The sequence below is a fragment of the Tursiops truncatus genome, chromosome 13, assembly GCF_011762595.2.
Source record: "Tursiops truncatus isolate mTurTru1 chromosome 13, mTurTru1.mat.Y, whole genome shotgun sequence".
Taxonomy (NCBI): domain Eukaryota; kingdom Metazoa; phylum Chordata; class Mammalia; order Artiodactyla; family Delphinidae; genus Tursiops; species Tursiops truncatus.
The window spans coordinates 70,871,051-70,894,496 of record NC_047046.1 but is presented as its reverse complement, the minus strand read 5'-3'; the positions used below and the strand labels follow the sequence as shown (position 1 = coordinate 70,894,496).

The window sequence follows — 23,446 nt, the reverse complement described above, 5'->3', positions numbered from 1 at the left end:
CATACCATACTGGAACACTGGTTATGAAATATTTTTTTGACTTTACTCATATTTGTAACATTCAATTAATAACACCTGTTACTTTATTTAGTGATGGGAGGAAGGCATTTGTTTATTGGAAAAGCCCTTTAAACCCAGAGATCCTAATATAATCTCCTCTATCTTTGAGAATCATTGAACATAGTTATCTTGTGATAGGTTCACAGTCTTCACTGTGTCCTATCAAAATCAAAATTTTAGTCAGTGACTTAAATCCCGACAGAGAAAGCATGCCTGTCACTTTTTTTGGTGATAAAATTGAAATTGAAATGACAGCTTTGATCAGGAAGTCTAATCAGAATAAGTAGATGGATTTTAAAAGCAGTAAATATAAACTGTTGTGCTTAGATTAAAAAAGCATTGCAAATAAATAGATAGCTAGTTTAATAGTCCACTTATAGACTTAGAGTTTTTAATTGAATAGCTCAGTTTGAGATGAATCTGTGGTTTCCTGTAAAAACAGCAAAAACTGATTGCTTAGTGCCATCTGAGAATGAAAAAAGTATGTTGCTGAATTCAAGAGAGGCAATAATCTTAAGTAGACAGCGTGTAGAGTTATTTTTTTTAATAGAGCAAATTTTAAAAATTCAATATATTGAAAAAGGATCTATGAGTAAAGTTTCTGTCTCCTAACATGCTGAGGGGAGTTTTTAAATAGAAAGGGTAAAGAGCCAAGCTTGAAAAAACATGTAAGCCACAGTATAGTTTTAGGACCCTATTTCCAGTACTATTTTTTTCTTTTAAAATTGTAGGAAATAGAATGAATGAAGGATTATCAGAAAGAATATAACTGCAGAGATTTTCCTCAGTGAAAAATTATAATTTTAGTAAAGTTTCAGTAACACTCTGCCCATTGTAATCATGAATTTCATACCCTTTCAACATTCTTTGTAAATAATTTAACTATGACCCTTCTACACCATCACACTAAATCATCAAGAACTTGTGTATGTGAGTGTCTTGCCATGACATCCCTGGAGAAGGTAAGAATAGCTGGGCAAACAATAGAATTAATAATGCTATAGGAGTACTAGTCTAAATGTAATTTGGATTAATCCTTACAAAGAATGGAAGGTATTTTTATTAATAACCTAAGGAAATTGATTAAATTTAAAGCATGTTTATAAAAGAAGGAGTGTAATCATTAATGTAAAAATTCTTTCCTTTTTTGGTGTGTGTGTGTGTGTGTGTGTGTGTGTGTGTGTGTGTGTGTGTGTGTAGATATTTGTTCAGTCCAATCAGGGTGAAGAAGAAACAACAAGAATTTCATATTTTACTTTTATTGGGACTCCAGTCCAGGCAACAAATATGAATGACTTCAAACGAGTAAGTTTGTTTAAATGATAGCTAGGAGAAATAAAAATAACAATTTTAAGGAAATAATTTTAAAGCTGTCAAAATCATATGTCATGAAATTTTATAAGGTTAAACAGAACAGTAGGTTCTTCTAATCACATTTTTAGATTTCTTACTAAACGAAATCTCTAATAAAAATAAGTCTTACTGTTGTAGTGTCTATTAATGAATGGCATCCAAATAAGAGGGGTAAAAATTATTGTTTGGTTATAGAAAGTAGTTAGGAATAATGAAAAATAGTAGTAGTAAGTTAAATCATTATTAATGAATTTTTAAGAACTTTGCTTGCTTATATTAAGATTTTGATTATCATTGTTTCTGATGAAAACATATTTAAAATGACAATTTTAATCAAAAAGAATGGACTCAGTTTTACTACACTGAGATGCTTTCAAACCATGTCTTCGTGCTGAAAGAACACATTTCAGCAAATAACTATTCAGTGAACAGGCATATATGTATGTATTCAGTGAATTTTTTTGTTTTTTGTTTTTGAGGACATAGTCCCAAAGTTTGTGAAAGAATTTATAAGTTCTATGGGACCTTTAGGAAAGAGAACATTTTTTTCATTCTTGGAACTACTTCTAATTGGTAACAGTTCATTTAGGATGACTCTTAAAATATACAACCACAGATCATAGATGTATTTATCAGTACAGAACCCGGTTGCTGTACACAGACTAAATGTGCAGCAGCACCGGAGATGTAGGTTTTACTTGTGTTTCTGATGGCTGCATCTGGCGGGCAGTCTAGAACTTGGGGTGATTGTAAGAGGGGAAGAGTTTCCCTAGCACTGTCAATGCCTGGAGGAAGAGGCACCTGGCTTAAAACTTAGAGCCCTGTTTGGGGAATTGGAGCCATGGAACACCCTGAAAGCATATTCTTTTTGATGGCACTGCAGATATAATTTTAATCCAATAACAGAAAAATTCATAAAATTTCATAACGGTGGATGAGCTTATAAAATTGTACGCTGTTTTTGCAAAATTGATAACCTTGACAATAGATATTTTAATGTCATTTTCCAACTGCTATCTTTCTGTCTCACAGCATAGTTAACTTCTGGGAGGTTTAGAAACAGTTACTAGATCTGTCATGTCAAATGTTTGACATGCACATAATGACAGGTCAGAAGAAGCAGAGATTAAACATCTACGTTTTTATGATATGAAATATGCTGCACTGGGAAACTGTGAGCAACAGAGTCGTTTTGGCCACCTGCTTTGCTACTTTGCTTGTTTGAATTAAATGCCATTGGATTTGGCTTTAACCATGCCTTGCATAGTTTCTTTTTAGCTCAGTTCTTTCCTAAGATCTATTATTCTAAATCCTATTATTTTCTCATATCATTAATTCGGCTCTGGTTTCCTGCTTCTCACCTCAGCTTATGCTACTTGATTTCCATTTTTCCTTTAGGTAACCCCTACTCTATCTTGTCCATCTTCTTACCAGCCTGCCATTCAGTTATAGTTTTTCCGATGTGCATTAATAATTGTCCATCTAAGGATGTCTCCACCTCTTTGTTTTTAACATCCCACCTCACATCCCTTCTAGCCTATTTTCTCTCTTTTTTGACTATCAAACTACCTTTTTTGGACTGTCTTCAGGATAGCAAAGGTATTTTTCTTTTCTTGTCTGAGAGTATTTGTGTTTGTTTTAAAATGCTATTTACCTTATTGAAAATTATGGCAGAACAATAGTTCTCAAAACTTTTTGGTCCCAGGACCCGTTCACAGTACTAAAGATTATTGAGGACCAATATTTATCTAATATTTACCATTTTAGAAGTTAAAACTGAGAAATTTAAAAAATATTTATTTACAAATAAAATCACTGTTAACACAAGTAATATTTTAAAATATATATATTTCAAAACAAAAACTAATTTTGTGAGAAGAAGAGCATTGTTTTTACACTTTGACCAATTTGTTTATAGTCTAGCTTAATAGAATCCTCTCATTCTCATATCTGCTTCTGCATTCAGTCAGTTTTGCTATAGTAAGTCATGTAACCTCTGGAAAACTTCGTTGTACATTTGTGAGACAATGAGAGTTAGTTAAAGAGGCAAGTAACAATTTAGCATTATTATGAAAATAGTTTTGACCTTGAAGACTCCATGAAAGGGTCTCAGGGATGCCCAGCCTGGACCACACTGAGAACTGCTGTGAAAATAATGTAATGCTATAATGGACTCCCTTCTTCGTGTTCTGGACTTCTTAATCCATTGCTTTTAATGTTTGATAAATTTTAATTGGTTGAATGACTTTCTTATATATATTAATATTACATTTTCTTTCAGTAGTTTCCAAATGAGTTTTGTTCTCGTGTCATTCATTGAACTCTAGGGTTATTCTTCAAGAGTAAGCTAGTATTTCAGTTTTCTTCATGTTGTGCTAAGTCAACAACTTCAGTGTAGGAAAACTGCAATTAAAAAGCTAGCTTATGTTTAACTGAAATTGGCCTTGTGTAGAGTCACTTAATTAAAAACTATCAGTGAGCTTGGTGTTTCTAGTAAAGGAAATAAACGATACATGGTATGGTACTTGTTGTCCCTGTGGTACTATGCTAGGTATAGTCATAAGCTCTGCCAGTAACGAGTTTATATTGTTAAAGGGTAATGCACAAACATTTGGAATGCTAATCAAAGTTAATCAAAGCTTTAGTTCACGGCTCTCTTCCTCTACAGAGTATTCTCATCCTTTCCCAGCCTGGTGATATTTCCTTCTTCCCAAGAATGGCTGGGAAAATATCAGAATGTTTTGTGGAGGAAAAGGGCCTAGAACTAAGCTGTGGGAGTAGAAATGGATAGAGGAAAAGATAGCAGTGGGCACTCTAGGTAGAATGGAAAACAGGAACCTTGGGCATGGAAGTGGGAAGGTGCAGGTCCTTCATTCGAGGATGGGTCAGGTATGGCACTTCTTTCCCTTATTTAGTCAGTCTGAATTTTAAAGGAATTGTACATAGTAATTGGTATTTAAAATTTCAATATAGATTGGGCATGTGTTTTATCAGCACAGAGAGGAAAGTTTTGATACCTCTGTGTAGTGAAGAGAGCTGTGTAAAATGATTTTAATGGATGATAAAATAGAATTTGGTAGCGTTTTCAGTTTACATTTTTATGTTGTATGAGTTGTTTCCAGATAATTTTAGTTTTCAGAATGTCATTGATCTTCTCCTTATGTCACTAAGATGACAGAGCTAAGGTAATGCTGGTGAATCTTGGATGTAGCTAGAAATCTGAGACCACCTTGCATGCTGTTACAGCTTTAGAAGATTATACTTTTCAGATTTTGGAGACTAGAACATACCTTCCACTGGTCTGTTTTTGCCTCATAAGAAGCATTATGCCCAGATTATAATATATACTTAGGCTTTCTGTTGTAAATGGATTCTTTGTGTTGCAGCATGAAAAAAGCTTGCCATTTTAATTGGAAGTAGATGTTTTCTTTGCTAAAATATGCTCTTTACATGGATTGCTTTATTTGAACACAAAAATAATATAAGTATACAAAACTGAGCAAAAATGAAGGGGCTTCTGCTTCTTAGGGAATGAGGTACATTTGAAAGGCAGAGCAGATTTTCTATGACTAATAAAAATAGACTTTTCTTAACTGGCCATTCACTGTATCAGCTATTTTTGTAACATTTTTGTCTGTTTATTTTTCAGCTTTTTTAATCCAACTCAAATGAACTAAAACCAGAAGATTTTTAAAAATGAAGTAATATAAAGACTGACCTTATCTCACTCTACTCCCCTCCTTGCTTCTCTGCACCTGTCTGCTCTCACCCTTCTCATGTTCTCACCATTGTTGGGGCAAGATTTCTACAGCTTCTATCATCTGGATCAGCCTTCTTGTTACCTAAATTTCCTCAACTGTCTCTTCTTCAGATCTCATTCTAGTCATGTTTCTCAGTTGGCCTTTTATTTGTTTTGGTTTTTGTTCTGGGCTTGCAACTAGGTGCTTTAATTTCATTACCATACCAGGTTGCTCACCCAACTTTTTGTTACTTTTTTTAATTTACTTTCTCCTGTCTCATTTAATTTTGTGCTACATTTTGAGAAATAATTTTGCAATAAAACTTACATTGTTGTAAATGTTTTTAGATTTAACTAGTTAATATTTTAATCTGATCTGAAGTTTAAATTTTATTTTTTAGGAACTATAGAATCATTTTGGAAATCAAATACGAGCAGTTTCATCAAGTTCTTTTATATCAGTACTAGTGTAATATATTGATTAGGCTGAATTTGAGAGACGTGGGTTTTATTTTCTCATTGGAACTGTAGCCCCAAAATCTTTTTGCTGATTAATTGTGGGCATGTCCTGTGCTTTGCCAACACAAGTGAGATCAAGGCCAGTTGAAAGACTTATGGACTGGATGTTAGGCTGGGTTAAAATATTAACATAGAAGATCAATGGACTCTTTACTGAATAAATATTTTTGACATCTAATTTTGATGTACCAAAATTTTTGTTTGTCTGAGGTGTAATATAAAGACTTAAAAATGAATAAAAGAGCTTTACTTTTGGGGTGAGAAACTCCATATTGGAATGCTGAATTTCTTCTTTTTTACAGAGAATACACATTGGCAAGTTGAGAGTTATCAACCTGTGAAACAGTATGCAGATTCATGTCTTCTACTGTGTCACATCTGTTAAAATTTAAATTTTTAATATTAGTTGTTTTTGTTTTCTTTTGCTTAATCCAATAGCTCTGTGTTTTGTGTGTTCCCAAGGGATATAATGATCAATAATGCTTTCAGTGTTTATCTGCTTAAATCCATTTGTGGTACAGATAGTGCCCCCTCCCCTTCTTTCTTAGGAAAGCTCCCCCCAGCTCTTAAAATCTAAATTTCTTAACTCTCATCCACGTACTCTTTTATGAGACTACCTTTTGTATCTTTTTGGCATCTTGGGCTTTTTAACACATGGTTTCCTTGGATCAGAGAGGAGTTATTTTAAAGTAGTAAAAGTGATTTTCCTCAAGATGGGGAAAACAGCATTTCTAGCATCACGTGATTAGGAATTCAGTGGAAAGGGTTTTTATAATCTTTTCCCATGAATGACATTGACCCAGCCATGTTCTATTTTAGACCAGACTTGTACTGAAGACCTGTGTGAGTTTTACTTGATTCAGATACTACCGTTGGGACCAGAATCAATTTAAAATATGAAAATTGTATTTACAGACATACATAGAAATTTTTTTGTATACAAATATATGTTCAATAGCTTGCAAGTAGATTTCCTTAGAGGAATTTCTGCCATGAGAATACATTGTTATAAACTTTAGATTTAAAGTAAATTGTTTGATTAGAATGTAGTTTTAGAGCCTTCCTTCCCACAGAGGATTTGTTTTCTAGAACTATTGGTAGAAACCAAATTTATTCTTTATATTTTTAATCTGCTACATTTATAGCAACTAGAACATTTTTTAAACCCTTCAGTAGAGAATTTTTCTAGTCATTGCCTGAAACAAGGTTTATTCTTTATCATTTCAGTAGTACATTGTAGCAATCAGGGTTTTTTAAAAATAGAAACTAGGCCAAATTAGTCATTTTTAATCTGTTTTCATTGCATGTCTGCATATTGATAGAAAAGTCTAGAAACCTGTCATCCTGGGCATGAAGACATAAGTTTAGCATACTCTTTTAATTGTACATTATTTTATGATCGGCAGGCATTTGATATCTCATTGCCTAAAAATAGTATGCCAAATATGTTTCACTCATGTAGCATCATCTTTTTATTAACTTCTCTAAACTGTCAACCTTGTTTTGAAAAATTGCATTACTTTTTCTTAAAACAGTGTGGGAAACCAAAAATAGCCTGCATGTGTTTTATTTTTAATTTCTAGAGTCTGGGAAGGGAGGGAGGGTCACAGTGTGCTTCAACAATGAAGATAATACTGCATGCCAAAAAATTGCAAAGATAAAAATTAATACCAGCTTTTAAAAATGATTACAATTTGTAATATTATTTTTAAAATAACTCATATTTCTAAATCAATAAGAAGTACATATAAAGTTATTTTTGTTCTTCCTAGGTAGTTGGCAAAAAAGGAGAAAGCCACTAAGGTACAAAAGACACTGGAAGACCATATTGCAGTCAGATCTACAGCTCCTGGATAATTGCTTGATTCTCACCAGAGACTTTCAATATTTCATTCATTGCCATTACCAATAAATCATTGCTTTTGTTCAGATGGTATCACTAGTGTTTCTCTTGTAATCTTAATACATGCAATTGTAAATAAAAGTAACTACTTTTGCCAAGCTTAATTTTTGTTGTTCTAAATAAGTATTTTCCCTTTCCATTTATTTGAAAATTGGCCATCTTCTGATTTTAGCAGAGACATAGGTGTCTGGTAGCATACTGAGCAAAAGACAGTTTCTCTCTTTAGAGGAGCAGAACTGTTTTAGGGAATTAAGGAGTGTATGTGCGCTCATGTGCACACACACAGGAAGTGATTTTGATAAGTGGACTTGGAATGGCTAACCATGTTCCAATGAGTAACTAACTCATATGTTTGTTAAACAGCATTTGGGTATCTGGGCTATAGAAATTACTCAAATTATAAACTACCAGAATTAAATAAGTTTAATGAGATTTAACTGTTCTCACCTAAAACTATTAGTTAATGGGACCACAGATTTTAAACCCTATTGGATAAACTTTTAAAATTTGAGTTATTTTCTTTACTAGTAGAGGTATGTTGAAATCTGACAGTAGGGAAAAATATAGTACTATGAATTCATGAAGCAACAGGAATTGATCTCTTTTAATCAAGCGTTTAATATTTTAACTACCAAAAGATACAGTGTAAATATACAGAGAACATGTTAAGGTTGAAAATGAATTAGCCACATATGTATGTTTAAAAGGTCTTTCACAAAAGGCTGGCAAGACAAAGCATCTGTTCCTTATTTTTTAAATCTTAAACTGTAATCTAGAAAATATTAATAAATTTAATTTTTTAATTTTTCTATTTTTAAAATTAAACTTTTAAATTTCTCAGTATTTTAAAAATTCAGTGTTTAAAAAGAGTACGTAAGACTTAAAATTTTGATTCAGTTGATAATAAATTTGAGGACCTATTTGTCTAGGACTCGGTCAAGATACTGATTTGCCTTTGAGTCACCAGTGTATTTATCCATGTGTCTGAAAAAAATTATGCACAAGTTTTTGTGGTAAAATAGTCACTTTCTGAAACCCCAATGTCATTAAGTAATGTTTCGTTTCTTTGTATGGAAGCACATTAACTGGTCTGTGGTGATGTCTATTTCACGGTTATGTTGCCTTGGGTCAAGGGGAAGCAGAAGGGCAAGAAATAAAATAAAAGTTTATAACACTTCTTAATATAGACCATCTCAGATTAATCACGTCTGAAATTGAGTAAGATTAATATCAAAAGTTTTGTTTTACACTTTTGTACACTTAACCTTTTTGGGTAATTGTTCAAGTGCCTCATCTTAGGTATTGGTGACCTCATCCTATTTATACTTGACAGTTTGAAAACCCAGTGAAAATAACTTCATATCTGTAAAGGACTGGGCATCAGATTTATATTGTTTATGTGACTTTCTATAACTCGCTTGCAATATACAAACATTTCATAATTATTCACATTGTAAGTAGTGAGAAATGAATGTTTATAGGTAACTGTAACACGTTTCACTATGGGAAGTTTTACAAATAAACATGCATAGTTAACATTATTTAAGTTACCAAGCTGAAATGCTGATGTTTTCTCCTAAAACTGTGTGTGTGTATATACACACACACACATATATACATATTTATATGTAACACTGAATTTTCCAGATGAATAGGAAGAGCATTTAAAAAATACAACCTTAGTTATTGTAATGGTAGCCATCCATTACATAGTATTTTCTAGAAAACAGATATTAGGTTTATTGTTTGTTTTGTCAGACATAGCAAAAACCAGAACAAAACCACAAATACCCCACAAAACTTTTCTCTTGATTTGACTTATATTTTACATCAGGATGCATTATCTGGTGTGAAACAATAATGAAATAGCCTACCTATAATAGAAACAAAAATATTTCAGTACAGAGTCTTTGTCAGCATAAGGCTGAGGGCAAAGAGTAGCACGCAGGCTACCATACTCTTATGCCCACGGAAGACATTTACGCTCCATTTTGGTCAGGTTATCCCCCAATCTCGTTTTGTTGTAGGTAGCTACTTAATCTGCTGGAGTTGACAGACATGTGAGTTGAAACCTGTCTGCTATCTTTGTCTCAAGGCCTGAGGATGTATACCTAAAACAGTTCAAATCTTCCTATCTTCCTCTTAATGTCTAAGATAAATCTTTAATTCTGTAATGAGAAGGAAGCATTGGAGTTAAGTAGATTAGTAAACTTACACTCTCTCCTTTGTGAGTTTTAAAGAATGAAAGAAATTTAGGGGTTACCCATATTGCTTGTATTAATATTTATATAGTTTGGTAGATTATGTTTTGTGTAGGTGTATATCTCTTCTGAAATTGGTCATTTCTAACCTTAGATTCTTTTTTGTTTTAGAAAAGTAATTTAGAATAAGAAATCTATTCCCTGAACACTAAAGGAGAACTTTGAGGAATATCATGTTCACTTAGCTTTAACATCTCATTGGTTAGAGGTGATGTTCTGTATTTTAGAAAGATTGCCAAACACATTGTTTTGTAATATACATGTAGCATGTTTGTTAAGTAAGTGATTTTAAAATATTGAATATTTTATTCCTCAAGCCTATTGCCTAAGGCAGAATATTGATGTCATTTTAAGCATATTTTCACATCAAGTTTTATTTTTATTATTTATTTTTAGATTTTTTTCTTTTATTTTTAAAATTTTATTTTTTTAATTTTGATTGGAGTATAGTTGATTTACAATGTTATGTTTTAGGTGGCCAGCAAAGTGAATCAGTTACACATATACATATATACACTCTTTGAGATTCATTTCACATATAGGCCATTACAGAGTATTGAGTTCCCTGTGCTATACAGTGGGTGCTTATTATCTATTTTATATATAGTAGTGTGTGTATGTCAATCCCAATCTCCCAGTTTATCCCTCCCCCCCTTACCCCCGGTAACCATAAGTTTGTTTTCTATATTGTTTTATTTTTATATTAATACTTTTTTTTTAATATGTCCTACCTCTATAAGATTAAGTGGGCAGAGTGGAGATTTTACAGGCAAATAAAATTACTTTTCAACTCTGTGGTCCATGCAAAATTATTAATTGGAGAATGTAGCACTAAACTAGGCCCATAAGGTAACTTTAGAATTTGTATATTCTACTAAAATTGTACACATCTTAGAATAATATTAAGATCTTGCTATGTAACCCTAAATCTGCTCGGGTATTTCTCCTTCCTCTATACTTGCTATGCTTCTCCATGGGAAGAGGAAGTTTACTTAGGAATCCTGGTAAGTTGAACAGGCCAGAATTAGTTGTGAAACATGATTTATTGTTTTATACTTGGACATACATTTAAGATACTGACACATGCTACTCAGGAGCAGCATCTTTGAAGTTTGTATCTCTGCTTCTACTTCTAAGCTGTGTCATGTCAAGCGAGCAACATCCTTAGGAGCTTGAGTTTCCTCGAGTTAAAAATAGGAACATTACCTCTTAGGCTTCTTGTGAAGATGAAATGGCTTTACTTTGGATCAAGGATAAAGAGTTGTCTTCTGTGCCCTGCTCCCCCATCTCGCTGCCACAGCTTTGGGGCATCATTTTTTGCTAAGTGTAGTGCAGTAGCCTCCTGGTTGTCTCCTAGCCTCTGACCTGGCCTCTGTAATGTGTCCTCCACATGGCTGCTAGTTCGCCTTTTGAGGTCTTCCTGTGAGCCCTCCCTCTCCATCCTTCTCTATCCCCCAAACCCCACTCATTTCCCCTTGTGTGGTGCACCTTACTAGCAGTTACCAGAATGTACTCTGATATCTAATGCCTTCCTCTGACCTAACTTGTCCACCAGACAAATTCCTACTTATCTACAAGGCTCAGTACAAGAAAAACTGATAGAAGTAACACATAGTGATTGTGTAAGCCTCCTCTGCTGCCGCAGCACCCTGGCACCCTGGTACATAGCAGACTGCATTGTAATTATTTGTAGTCTTATTTATAGGCTTATCAGCAGTAATGCCAGGACTTGTCCCTAGTACCAAACCAAAGTTACTTTGGTCTCTGTCACCAATAAAGTATCGAACCAATTCTCAGGTTCCAAGAGGGGATGCTGGAGGTAAATCTGAGAGGTTGTAGGAATCTGCAGTTCAGCAAGGTAAGGAAGAGAGCTCAGCAGAGGAAAGGAAAAGCGCATGCTGTGTACATAAGAAGGCTGAGAATTCTGAGGTGAGGGAGGAGATGAAGCTGGAAGAGCAAGTAGAAACCATAGCATGAAGCTCTTCTTGTGAAAGAGATCAGGCTATCCTTAGTTTATGGGAAGAGAAGGAAGCAGAGAGGAGTCCACAATGATGCAAAAGTGTTTCACTTTTATATGTAGAAACGTTGGTTCTTGGGAAAAGCAGCCAGTTGGGAGGGGAAGATGAATATAGTTTTGGATACAACATTGCCTTGAGCAATGTATCATGATTTTTTTTGGCTTTAAGGTGGAGTTGTCTATTAGGTACACAGGCAGGAATGTGGTTTTAGATCTTAGGGCTAGAATTAGGGAACTAGGAGTCATTTAGGTCATGAAAGTTGAAATAGGTATATGAATGGGAGCATCTAGAGAGAATATAAAGGGAGAGAAGGAAACTAAGGAGCAAATACTAGGGAATACTAAAAAATATATAGAATTAGCTAAAGAGGAGCCTGAGAGCAGACTTAAGTAGGAAGGAAAAACAGGAGTTAGTAAAGTGGTGCTAAACAAATTCAAGAGGGAGTAGACATCATCAAATGTAGAAATAGTGAAATTAGTAAGGATATCCAGTTGTCAATCCATTAAGCTGTGGAAACAACCTTTGTAGTGCTTATTAGAATCATTAATTATATTAATAATCTTTTGGTTGAAGGTGGTATCAGCAGACAGCTGGATTCTGAAACCCTTCCGGCAAAGGAATTGCGAAGCTTTCATAGTCTATCATTGAACACAGTTTTACATGACAATTAGCAAGGCATGGAGATTGATGGCAACATTCCATAAAAGAATATGAAATACTGCTTTGAAGGTGTTGTTAAAGGCTTTAGTCTTTCCTTATAATCAGGGGCTTTTTCTCCTGTATTTTGTTTGTAATTATAACTTTTGTCCCATCAGTCATTCTGGCACATTCTTTAGTGACTACTTTTATTCTCTTAAAAGTTTTTGATTTTACAAAGGTAATTCCTCTGTCAGATTCCTTAGTAATAAGATTTCTAATTTTATAGGGTAATATTGAATGTACAAATGGTTAAAACCTGCTTTTCTGCGTTTTCCAGTCAGTAATAGAGAACTCCTTTACTGGGTCCCTATAATCTCCCTGTGACCAAGGACAGTAAAAATAGTGGGGCAGTTTCATTTCCCTGACCACACAATTCCCTCAAAAGAGTCAACACATTGACAGCATTAGGAATGCTTCTAGGAGGGAGTAGCCTTGACTGCAGGTGACTTTTAAGTTTAAAAATGGGTACGTAACTCAAAAAAGGGCAATTGGCAGAGGGCCTGGGGTAAGCGTACAGGCCAACTCAAACCACTGGGCTAGGCTCGTACAGAAGTAAACAGGTGTCCCTTAAAAGGTAAGGTGAATAGGCGTCACTTCATCTGATATTTTTACTTGAGTCTAGCACTGCAAGGAGAAGATATTTGGGTGTTCACATTTTGGTTTGCGTTTTTACTTTTTAAGGAAAAAATTCCTGGAGTTAAAATTTTTTAACCCACAGTTTATATAAGAGGAAGCTTTGTTGCTTCCTTAACTTACTAATCAAAATATAGACTCCATTGAATTTGGAAATGCTAAAAACTTTGGTCCAACATACTCATTTTTCAGAGTACCCTGATGCAATTGTTATCAGAACTCTCCAATCCATGCATGCCATTTCAGGAGTTACCTGTTTTTATGGACATATAACTTTATCACCTTTGTTGAAAATAATGAACTGTACAAGCCTACTTCTGGACAGTCTGTTCTGTCCCGTAGATCTATTTGTCTACTGTTAGGTATAACAGTTTTGATTACTTTAGCTTTGTACTGTGTTTTGAAGTCATGTAGTATAATTCCTCCAACTTTCATAACCAAGATTTTTTTGTTGTTAGTTTAGGTTCTTTGCATTTTCACTTTAGAATCATCTTATCAATTTTTTAAAAAAGCTTTATGATTGATTGCCTTGAATATAATGTCTTCCAATCTATGAACATGGTATGCAGTATATTTATATAGTACATATTTATATAATATGTATATCTCCATTTATTTAGATCTAATTTCTCAAGGCAATGTTTTATAGTTTTCAATATGGAGGTCCTTTTTATTTATTTATTTTTTGCAGTACGCGGGCTTCTCACTGTTGTGGCCTCTCCCGTTGCGGAGCGCAGGCTCAGCGGCCATGGCTCATGGGCCCAGCCGCTCTGCAGCATGTGGGATCTTCCCGGACCGGGACACGAACCTGTGTCCCCTGCATCGGCAGGCGGACTCTCAACCACTGCGCCACCAGGGAAGCCCTGGAGGTCCTTCTTTCATTAGATTTATTTATAGCTATTTGATGTTTGTTGACGTTATTGTAAATAGAATTTTAAACATTTCATTTCCCAATTGTTTGCTACTAGCATATAGTAATACAGTTAATTTTTGTATATTGACCTTGTAGTCTGTCACTTTCGTGAACTCCCTTATTAGTTCTAATGACTTAAAAAAATAGATTCCTTATGATTTTCTATATGAACAATCATCATATGCAAATAGAGTTTTAATTATTCCTTTCTAAACTTTGTATCTTTTTTTTTTTTCTTACCATATTGCACTGCTTAGGGGTTCCAGTATAGTGTTAAATAAAAGCAGTGAGAGTAGGGACTTCCCTGGTGGTCCAATGGTTAAGAATCTGCCTTCCAATGCAGGGGACGCAGGTTTGATCCCTGGTCAGAGAACTAAAATCCCACATGCCGCGGGGCAACTATGCCCGCGTACTCTAGAGCCCGTGCACCACAACTAGAGAGACTGTGTGCCACAACTACTGATCCTGTGTGCTTTGGAGCCCACACACTGCAACTACTGAGCCTGCACGCCACAACTAGAGAGAAGCCCGTGCGCTGCAATGAAAGATCCTGCATGCCACAACTAAGATCCTGCGTGCCGCAACTAAGACCCCACACAGCCAAATAAATAAAAAATATTTTTTAAAAAAGTAGTCAGAATAAACATGCTTGTTTTGTTCTTGAATTAGAGGGATAGCACTTAGTGTTTCACTATTAAGTGATTTTAGTTTGAGAAATGTCCTTTATCAAACTGACAAAGTTCCTTTCTATTTCTATTGCTTGAATTTAAAAAAAAAATCATGAATAGGTGATAAATGTTGCCAAGTAGTTTTTTGCATCTATTGAGATGATTATGTGTGTTTCCTTCTTTATTCTGTTAATATGGTGAATAATATAGATTTTCAAATGTTAAACCAACCTTTTCGTTGCATTAGCTGTACTTGATGTATTATTATTTTCATATATTGCTGGATTAAATTAGCTAAATTAGTTTGCTGAGGATTTTTTGTGTCATGAAAAGGGAGAAAGAAGTGATCATCTGGAAAGGAGAGACATGAAAAGTCACACAGTATGACCTCTTTTTTCTGACTTATTTTTTTTCAACCTGATTATTTTTAGATTTACTCATGTTTTTGTGTATATTTACAGGTTATTCTGTTTCAATGCTGAGAAGTATTCTATTGTGTATATCAAAATTTATTCATTCACCTGTTGGTCAGAATTTGAGCTGTTCTTAATCAGTCTCACTGAAGATTTATCAATTTTATTGGCTGTTTTAATGAAACAAATTTGGTTTTATTGAGTCTGTATTTTGTGTGTTTTTTCTGATCCATTAATTTATGTTTTTATATTTCCTTTTCTATAGATTTCTTTATATTTATTTTACTTTTTTTTCTACTTCTTGTAGTGGAGACATCTCACTTTTCAGCTTTATTTTTAAAATAAATGCTTTAAATCTATATTTCTAAGAACTGGTTTAACTGTATACCACAAGATCTGTTGCTCTCTTGACCAAATGTTTTCTAATTTTTTTCTTTGACCCATGAGCTATTTAGAAGTATATCTATTAATTTCCAAACAAATGGAGATTTTCAGATATGTTTGTTTTTGACTTCTAGCTTAATTACATTGAGGTCAGAAAACATATTCTACATGACTTAGCTGTTGAAATCTGTTAAAATTTGACTATGGCCCTATGTATGTATAATAATACATACATTTACATAAAATTATTTAATATAATTTATATTAATATAATTAATTACAATAATACATTTTTGGTAAATGTTTTATAAATGTGGTATTTGAAAATATGCCTGAAAAGAATATTCTGTAGTTGTTGGATACAGTTTATGCCTATTAGATCAAGTTCATGTGTGTGTTTGTTTCTTGTTGAAGTTTGGCCAGTTTTTAATTTCTAGTTCTGATATCAGTTTATTGGATACATATAAATTTAGAACTGCTGTATCTTCCTAGTAAGTTGAACCCTTATATTTAGGGAGTGAATTTAATTTCTAATCATGCATTTTTGCCTTAAAGTCGAGTTTGTCTCTTTTTAATGTAGTATATTAGCTTTCTTTTGACTAGAGTAAGTTTACTTCTATTTCACGTCCTCTTCCAAGGACCATGTCTTTGTGGTTCCTGCTCAAGTTTGGGGATGGTTTCTCATTGTCCTTACCTTTGATATGCTCCAAGCTTCATAGCTACTTCCTCAGGAGGGTACAAAAATGCAATTCAGTTATATAGCTTCTCCCCCAGGATTGGCAAATGCCCTGGGGGCAAATTGGCCTTGTTGATTTGGGCTAACCTTTTGATACTTTCAAAAATATGTTAAAAATTTTGTCTAGCATTTTTAGTTGTTATCAGTGGGTCGCTAATCTGAATTACCTAGGGTGTCATTACACGAAGTAAAAGTTTTGAATAAAGGCACTTTTTTTTTGATAGACTGTGCCTGAGATTGCTTAGTCCATGGTAAAAAGTAGTTTTGAGTCTGAGTCAGGTCCCTCTGTGCTAGCTATATTTTAACCAGCATTTATGTTGATAAAAATGTATGTTCATGAAAAATAGGGTTTTAAAATCTTCAAGAAAATGTAAATATTAAAATAAGAAAGATACATATTACTTAGCAATAGAATGGATTCGGATAGGAGAAACTTTTAAAGATACTTAAAAAAAAACCCCACACAACAGCTTTATTGAGATATAATTCACATATCATACTCTTTTTTTCAAAAAAAAGGTATCTATTTTATTATTTTTGTCTGTTTTGGGTCTTTGTTGCTGCGTGCAGGCTTTCTCTAGTTGCGGCGAGCAGGGGTTACTCTTCTGTTGTGGTGCGCGGGCTTCTCATTGCAGTGGTTTCTCTTGTTGCGGAGCACAGGTTCTAGGCGTGTGGGCTTCAGTAGTTGTGGTGCACGGCTTCAGTAGTTGTGGGCTCTAGAGCGCAGGCTCAGTAGTTGTGGTGCACGGGCTTAGTTGCTTTGCGGCATGTGGGATCTTCCTGGACCAGGGCTCGAACCCATGTCCCCTGCATTGGCAGGCGGATTCCTAACCACTGCACCACCAGGGAAGCCCCACCATACTCATTTAAAGTGTACACTTCTGTGGATTTTGGTACAGTCACAAAGTAATGCAGACATCATTATAGTCAATTTTAGAACATTTTCATCACCTCAAAAAAGAAACCTCACTCCCTTTAGCTGTTAACATCCCATCACTTCATTACTCTCATTCCTACATAACTACTGATTTACTCTCTGTCTTTATAGAGTTCTCTATTCTGGATGTTTAATGTAAATGGAAACACATGATATATGGTCTTTGTGATAGGCTTCTTTAACTTAGCATCTTTTCAAGGTGCACCCATATGTGTCAGTACTTATTTTTTTTATGGCTGAGTAATACTCTACTGTATGGTTATACCACATTCATTTATACATTCATTACTGATGGACATTTGGGCTGTTTCATCTTTGACTATTATAAATAATGCTACTATAAACATCTATATACAAGTTTTTGTGTAGACATATATTTTCATTTCTCTTGGGTATATACCTTGGAGTGGAATTGCTGGTTCATATGGTAATTCTATGCTTAACCATTTGAGGAACTCCAGATTCTTTTCCTAAGTGGCTGCATCATTTTACATCCCCAGCAGCAGTGTATGAGGGTTCTTGGTTCTCCATATCCTCATCAAAACTTGTTATTATATGACTTTTGATTTTAGTTATCCTAGTAGATATGACATGATACCTCATTGTGGTTTTGATTTGCATTTCTCTGATGACTAATAATGTCCAGCATCTTTTCATGTGCTTCTTAGCCAGTTCGTTGGAGAAATGTCTTTAGTATAGGACACTTTATTTAAAAATTGGATTATACTGAAGCCACATGCGATAACTGCTGAAGCCTGTGCACTCTAGAGCCTGTGCTCCGCAGCAAGAGGAGCCAGCACAATGAGAAGCCCGCGCACCGCAACGAAGAGTAGCCCCCGCTGGCCGCAACTAGAGAAAGCCCGTGCGCAGCAACGAAGACCCAATGCAGCCAAAAAATAAAATTTGGATTATTTGTATTTTTATTATTGAGTTGTGTGTTCCTAATACAAGCTAGAGTGAAGTGAGCAAAATGGCTCATAGGAATTTCTAGTGCTCACCTCTACACCCCCGCCGCCCCCGAACTATCCACACTTGAAAATACCTTCACAGGAACTAAGGTTGCCAAGTGAGGATTACAGCACCTGGGTAGAGCGCAGACCTAAGAAAAGATGCATTGAGGCGGGTGGGAAAGCGATTCATGCTATCTGCTCCCCTCTCCCTCTCCCTCTTCCCCTCCCCCAAGCCTGGGCAGCCCAGTGTGGAGACAGACACTGTCCCTGTGGGAGGAGGAGAATTGCGGTGATCGCATCGGCCCCACAGCCAGCCTGCCCCAGGACCAGGCCGACACCGGTGGCGCCAGGTGGCTCCCTGCAGGCTTCCATGGACCCAGGCCGCTGGTTCACCCTGGTGCCCACTGGCTCCAGCAGCCTCCGGCAGTTCCCGTGGCTCCTGCACACCTGGGCCCCCATCTGCCCCAGATCCTGTGACGCCAGGCTCCAGGCGGACGCCTGCGAACCCAGGTGTCCAGCCAGGTCCAGCACCAGGCTAAGTACACGGACCCAGGTTTTTCACCCACCCCGGCGCCCAGCCAGTCCCCATAGCCCCAACCTCAAGGCCAGCTCCCGTGGACCCAGGCTCCAGGGCCACTCCCGTGGCAGATCCAAATTCAGGCACAACTTCCCCGGGCCCAGGCTCTAGGCTCTCCTTAGCTCTGATCTGGTCTCTGTGACCTCAAGCACTAGGCCTGCCCCGCCTGCTGACCCGGGGACCAGAACTGTCCGCCCACGGACTCGAGCAACAGGTCCTCCACTTCCCCCGATCCCCCTGGCCACCGCCATGTGGACAACACCGGATGGTCCACCCAGAGTCTCTGGACCAGCCAACTGATGAAGGGCTTTGACATTGAATTAAATATATAGTACATTTAATTAAAAATATACTATATTAAATATATATATTTAAACCCAACAAAACCCAGAACAGATCAATAAAGCCTCTTTGATTTTAAGGCAGTGATTGGATATACCTTCTCGCAATTACTTTCCTGTTTACCAGAACTAAGAAGAGAGCAAACTTGGTTGGGATTTTGCCTTTATTAGCAGAGCGGGGCTATCGTTCCATCGTACAAGGGGCCCTGTAGGAAGACAGCCACAGTCCTGACCACAGTCCTGACTCTGACTGTGCTCGCATCCAAGCTGCAGTCTGCCAGCAGGTCGAGCTGGCCCAGCGTGTCCCCCAGGCCAGTGCTGAGCAGGGATTAGGATGCCAGCATCTGATGCTGTGGGTTGCTTCCTGCTCCCCCTTGGAGTCCTGACAAGAAATGACCTTGTTCAATCCTGCTGAGCTTCCTAGATTTACTGGGCTTATAGCAACACATGGGAAGGAGATTATGTTTATTTTTAAAACGTAAAAAAATGCAACCTTCCCAAGGCTTTTGTGGTGCGTGTGCACAGCACAAATGCACACGCACAGGCAGTGTATGTATAATCACTTCTAATTAACTTCAGTTCTTCCTGCAAAACTGAGTGTGAAGGCTTAAAGACTTGTCAGCTTCTCTGCCTGTGAAATGTATCTACTTCTAATTGTGAATAACAATACATTCAAGGTTAGCTATAAATGACTCTGATTTCACAGGAATCCAAAGTCTAAAAACCACATTTGAAGATGAATACATTTATGCAAAACATCTTTGTAGTATGCTTCCAGACCAAAATTGAGTTATTTATGCTTATCCAAAATGCCTCTTTTAAACAAGATACATGTATGTGTATAACTGAATCACTTTGCTGTACACCTGAAACTAACACAACATTGTTAATCAACTATGCCTTTATAAAATATATAAAGTAAAAATTACACACACACATGCAAAATACTTCTTTTTTAAAGGAGGATTGTTTTTCTATATCTGTGAAAAAATAGATTTCATTGATTTCAAAGTAAGCCCAGATAGAAAAGGTATAAAGTAGTAAAGATGCCTAAAATAAAGATGAGTATATCGTTATAGTGGATGGAAAAATGAATTTCGTTTACAATTTTACAAAATAAAATATTCAAAGAATAAATGTTAAATAAGATTAAGAATATTCCCCACCTTATGAGTAGCTGTAGGCGCTTCCAGGCTTCACCACTAGATGTCATGAAGAGCCCAGTGAAATGTAGTAAGCAATCTTCCTGAGTGCAGTGGGCTACAGAACCGTTTAAAGTTTTTCCTGATTTTGTAGTTAATTTGGATAGGAAGTAATTTCCTTGCGGGGGTTTGTGTCAAAATATTCATTGTGGATTAATTTTAAGTAAGAATTAGAAACTATTAGAAAATGTGATCAGTTATCAAATCTGGAAAATGATCGTCTTAAAGCACTGGGAATACCTCCAGGGAGAATGTCATACACCACATGGAGTAGCAGAGCCGTACGAAAATCTGCTCTGTACTAAGCTTAGCTTTGGATCCTCCAGCCTTCCTTTCCTTTTGAGATAGGCATGGCTTGTCAGATCTGCTGTCACCAAGACTTCATAGGATTTTTCCTAAAACTAGGCCAGTGAAAGAAACAATAAAGGGGAGGGCCTTGATGATCAGGGGAGAATGTTTGAATTTAGACTTTGAGATCCACTAAGCAAAGTCATTGTGGAAGACTGGATGGAATGGGTGAAGTTTAAAGAGAGAGAGAATTTGATTCAATATAAGGAAGAACTTCCTAAAAATAAAATAGCACATTATTTAAACACAGCACCTTATGGAGTAGTGGGGTCCTCATCACCAGAAAGATTTAAGGATTGACAGAGGCCCTCAGTGGGCCAGAGAGAATCTCTATTTGGGGTGGAAAGTTGGACTAGGTGATAACTTACCCAAGAGTGTCAGAGCCACAATTCTACACTCAGTGATGTCAGTCATTCAACAACCAAGAAGGCAGCAGGAAAAGAGTTGGGAATGTGTGCTTGGGTAAATCCAAATAAATGTTTAAGTTTACTTAACCAAGGAAAATAGGGTTCTTGAAGCCCCATATGGGAATTATGATGGTTGTGCTGGTTTGCAGGACTCTGCCTGGGAAACACTGGTAAGAAAGGACCCTTGGACTTTTGTGCTTCCAGCCTCTGGTTCCTCAGTCCTCGCCATCCGAGATGCTCATTGTCTATTTGCTTCTCCTCTCCTAACCAAGAGTTGATCTCGCCTCAGTCTTCAAATAGTAAATCTGGGGGTAACTCAAGTGACAATCTTCCCAATGTGCTGCATTTTATTAGGGAACAATGCCTTCAGGCTGCACGAAAGGAATGAAAGTCTCTCTGGGAAGGGAAGGTCTCCACTGGCCTGTAGGGGAGGAAATGAGCCCTTGCTTGACCTCCTAACAGTTGCCTTTTCTGCCAAGAGGATAAGCCCCAGAGTACGGCTGGCCGTTGAAGTATATCACGTGAGCTCCAGAGATTGATAAAAACAAAACAAAGTATTTCCACATATTCTTGGCTCTTAAAAAAAAAAAAGGAATACAGTTGAGATATAACTTAAGCCCACCCAAGACCTTGATGTATAGTGCATGACCCTAATATAAATCAGGAGCATGACTTCATTGTTGATCCAAATACATTCAATAAAAAGCAGGTTTTATAACATTTTTCTAAATTCAGACTTTGGTAAGACATCGCATGATTCGATTGTCAGATGGGTTTAAAATTTCCTTGTTAGGCCAAGAGTGAAAAAGATTTACACATGCTGACGTTTTCTAGGCGTGCAAAAGAGTTAAATGCTAGACTGTTTACCTGGACCAGGTGTTAAATGAAATCCTTTCTCCTTCGTTCCCCACGAACAAGGGCCACTCACAGTATCATAGATGCTTAGAGCTGGGGTGGACCACGTGGATTATTTAGCCCAATCTCTTAGTTCCACAGATGAGGAAACTGAGGCCCTGGTGACTTGTTCTGACTGACGGCTCCCTGCCCCCCATCCCCCCACTGTCTCCTTTCCAGAGAGTGTACTCTGGAAGTGCAGAGAAACACCCGCCCTGACTCAGGCGCACACCTTCATCTCCTCTCTAGGAGGAGAGGGAATCAAGATTCTGGGCAATCAAGAACAGAGATGCCACGCTCAGATTAGGAGTTGAAATAGGATCGCTTTGCCACCCTCTATCTCAGTGGATTTCCTATTTTACCCACCAAGAAATGAATGTATTAACTGCCCCCCACTGTGGGCCCCATGCTTTGAAAACTTAGGTCCATAAAACAAACCCCATTTGTCTTCATTTATTTTCCTACTTAACCTTCAAGACAGGCATTGAGATCAACCCAACCTTCTGATCAGCATAGAAAGCCAGGGTGCCGCAAGCCCACACACAGAAACTTGGTGTTTAGCCTAAGCAACATTCGAAATGATTTCCTTTAGGAGTATTGATGTGTAGGGACCAGTAGAGGACTTCCAGAGATCTGGAAGCTCAGGTTGGTAATACTGGCCCAAAGGATACTCACAAGATTCCTTGGCCTTGACTTCATTAATCCCACTCTCTGAGTTAACCTTGGTTCATCCTGGAACTGGTGTGAGGTGAGGGCACGACCCAAGTGCCATCATCCTGCACCTGGATTATGGCAACAGCTCCTCCCTGCATCCCTGCTCCTACCCTGCCCCATCCCCCTTGAGTCTATGCTCAGTGGAGCAGCTGGGAACGTCATTAACACTCCACTGCTCCAATCTCTGCAGCGGCTCAGCATTTCACTCGAGCAAAAGCAAAGTCCTCACAGTGATTCACAAGCCCTTCCACCCTCCAATCCCCACTGTGGCTTTTGCTCCTGCCCACCCTCCCCACCGTTCCTCTGACTGTCTCACACTCCTGTCTTGAACTCGCTGGGTTGCATCACACTGGCCGACCTGCTCTTTCCCAATTATTCCAGGGGCAGAGTCCCAACTCTGGGCCTTTGCACCTGCTCTGGCTACTCCCTAGAACTCTCTTCTCCTGGATGTCTCACAGCCCAGCTCCCTCACTCCTCCACCTTTACTCAAGTGCCACCTTCTCACTGCCCTCTTCCTGGCCACCCCTCTCCCCGCCACGAACTCACCAACACCAATTCCTAAATTTCCATCCCTCTTCCCTGCTTTATTTTTCTCCTTATCAATATCTAAGAACACAAATATTTTACTTGTTTATTCTCTGTCTCCCCCAGCAGAATGTAAACTTCATGAGGTTAGAAATCATTGTCTCTTTTATTTACTGCAGTGTTTAGTGTCTAGGAGAATGCTTGGCACGTGACTAGTGCTCAAAAAATATTTGTTGAGGGAAAACATGAATG

General features: G+C 37.0%; 1 protein-coding gene across 3 annotated transcripts in view; it reads left to right on the top strand.

The window, feature by feature from the left end:
- The window catches only part of TXNL1 (thioredoxin like 1), a 33,973-nt gene extending 26,373 nt beyond the window's left edge, over nucleotides 1-7,600 (top strand). For all 3 annotated transcript variants that reach the window (XM_073790766.1, XM_004316167.2, XM_019937101.3), the window contains 2 exons: nucleotides 1,261-1,365; nucleotides 7,444-7,600. In XM_073790766.1, the coding sequence (XP_073646867.1) occupies nucleotides 1,261-1,365; nucleotides 7,444-7,473 (135 nt within the window). In that variant the 3' untranslated portion in view covers nucleotides 7,474-7,600. The remainder of the gene's footprint in view (nucleotides 1-1,260; nucleotides 1,366-7,443) is intronic.
- Nucleotides 7,601-23,446: the final 15,846 nt, after the last annotated feature.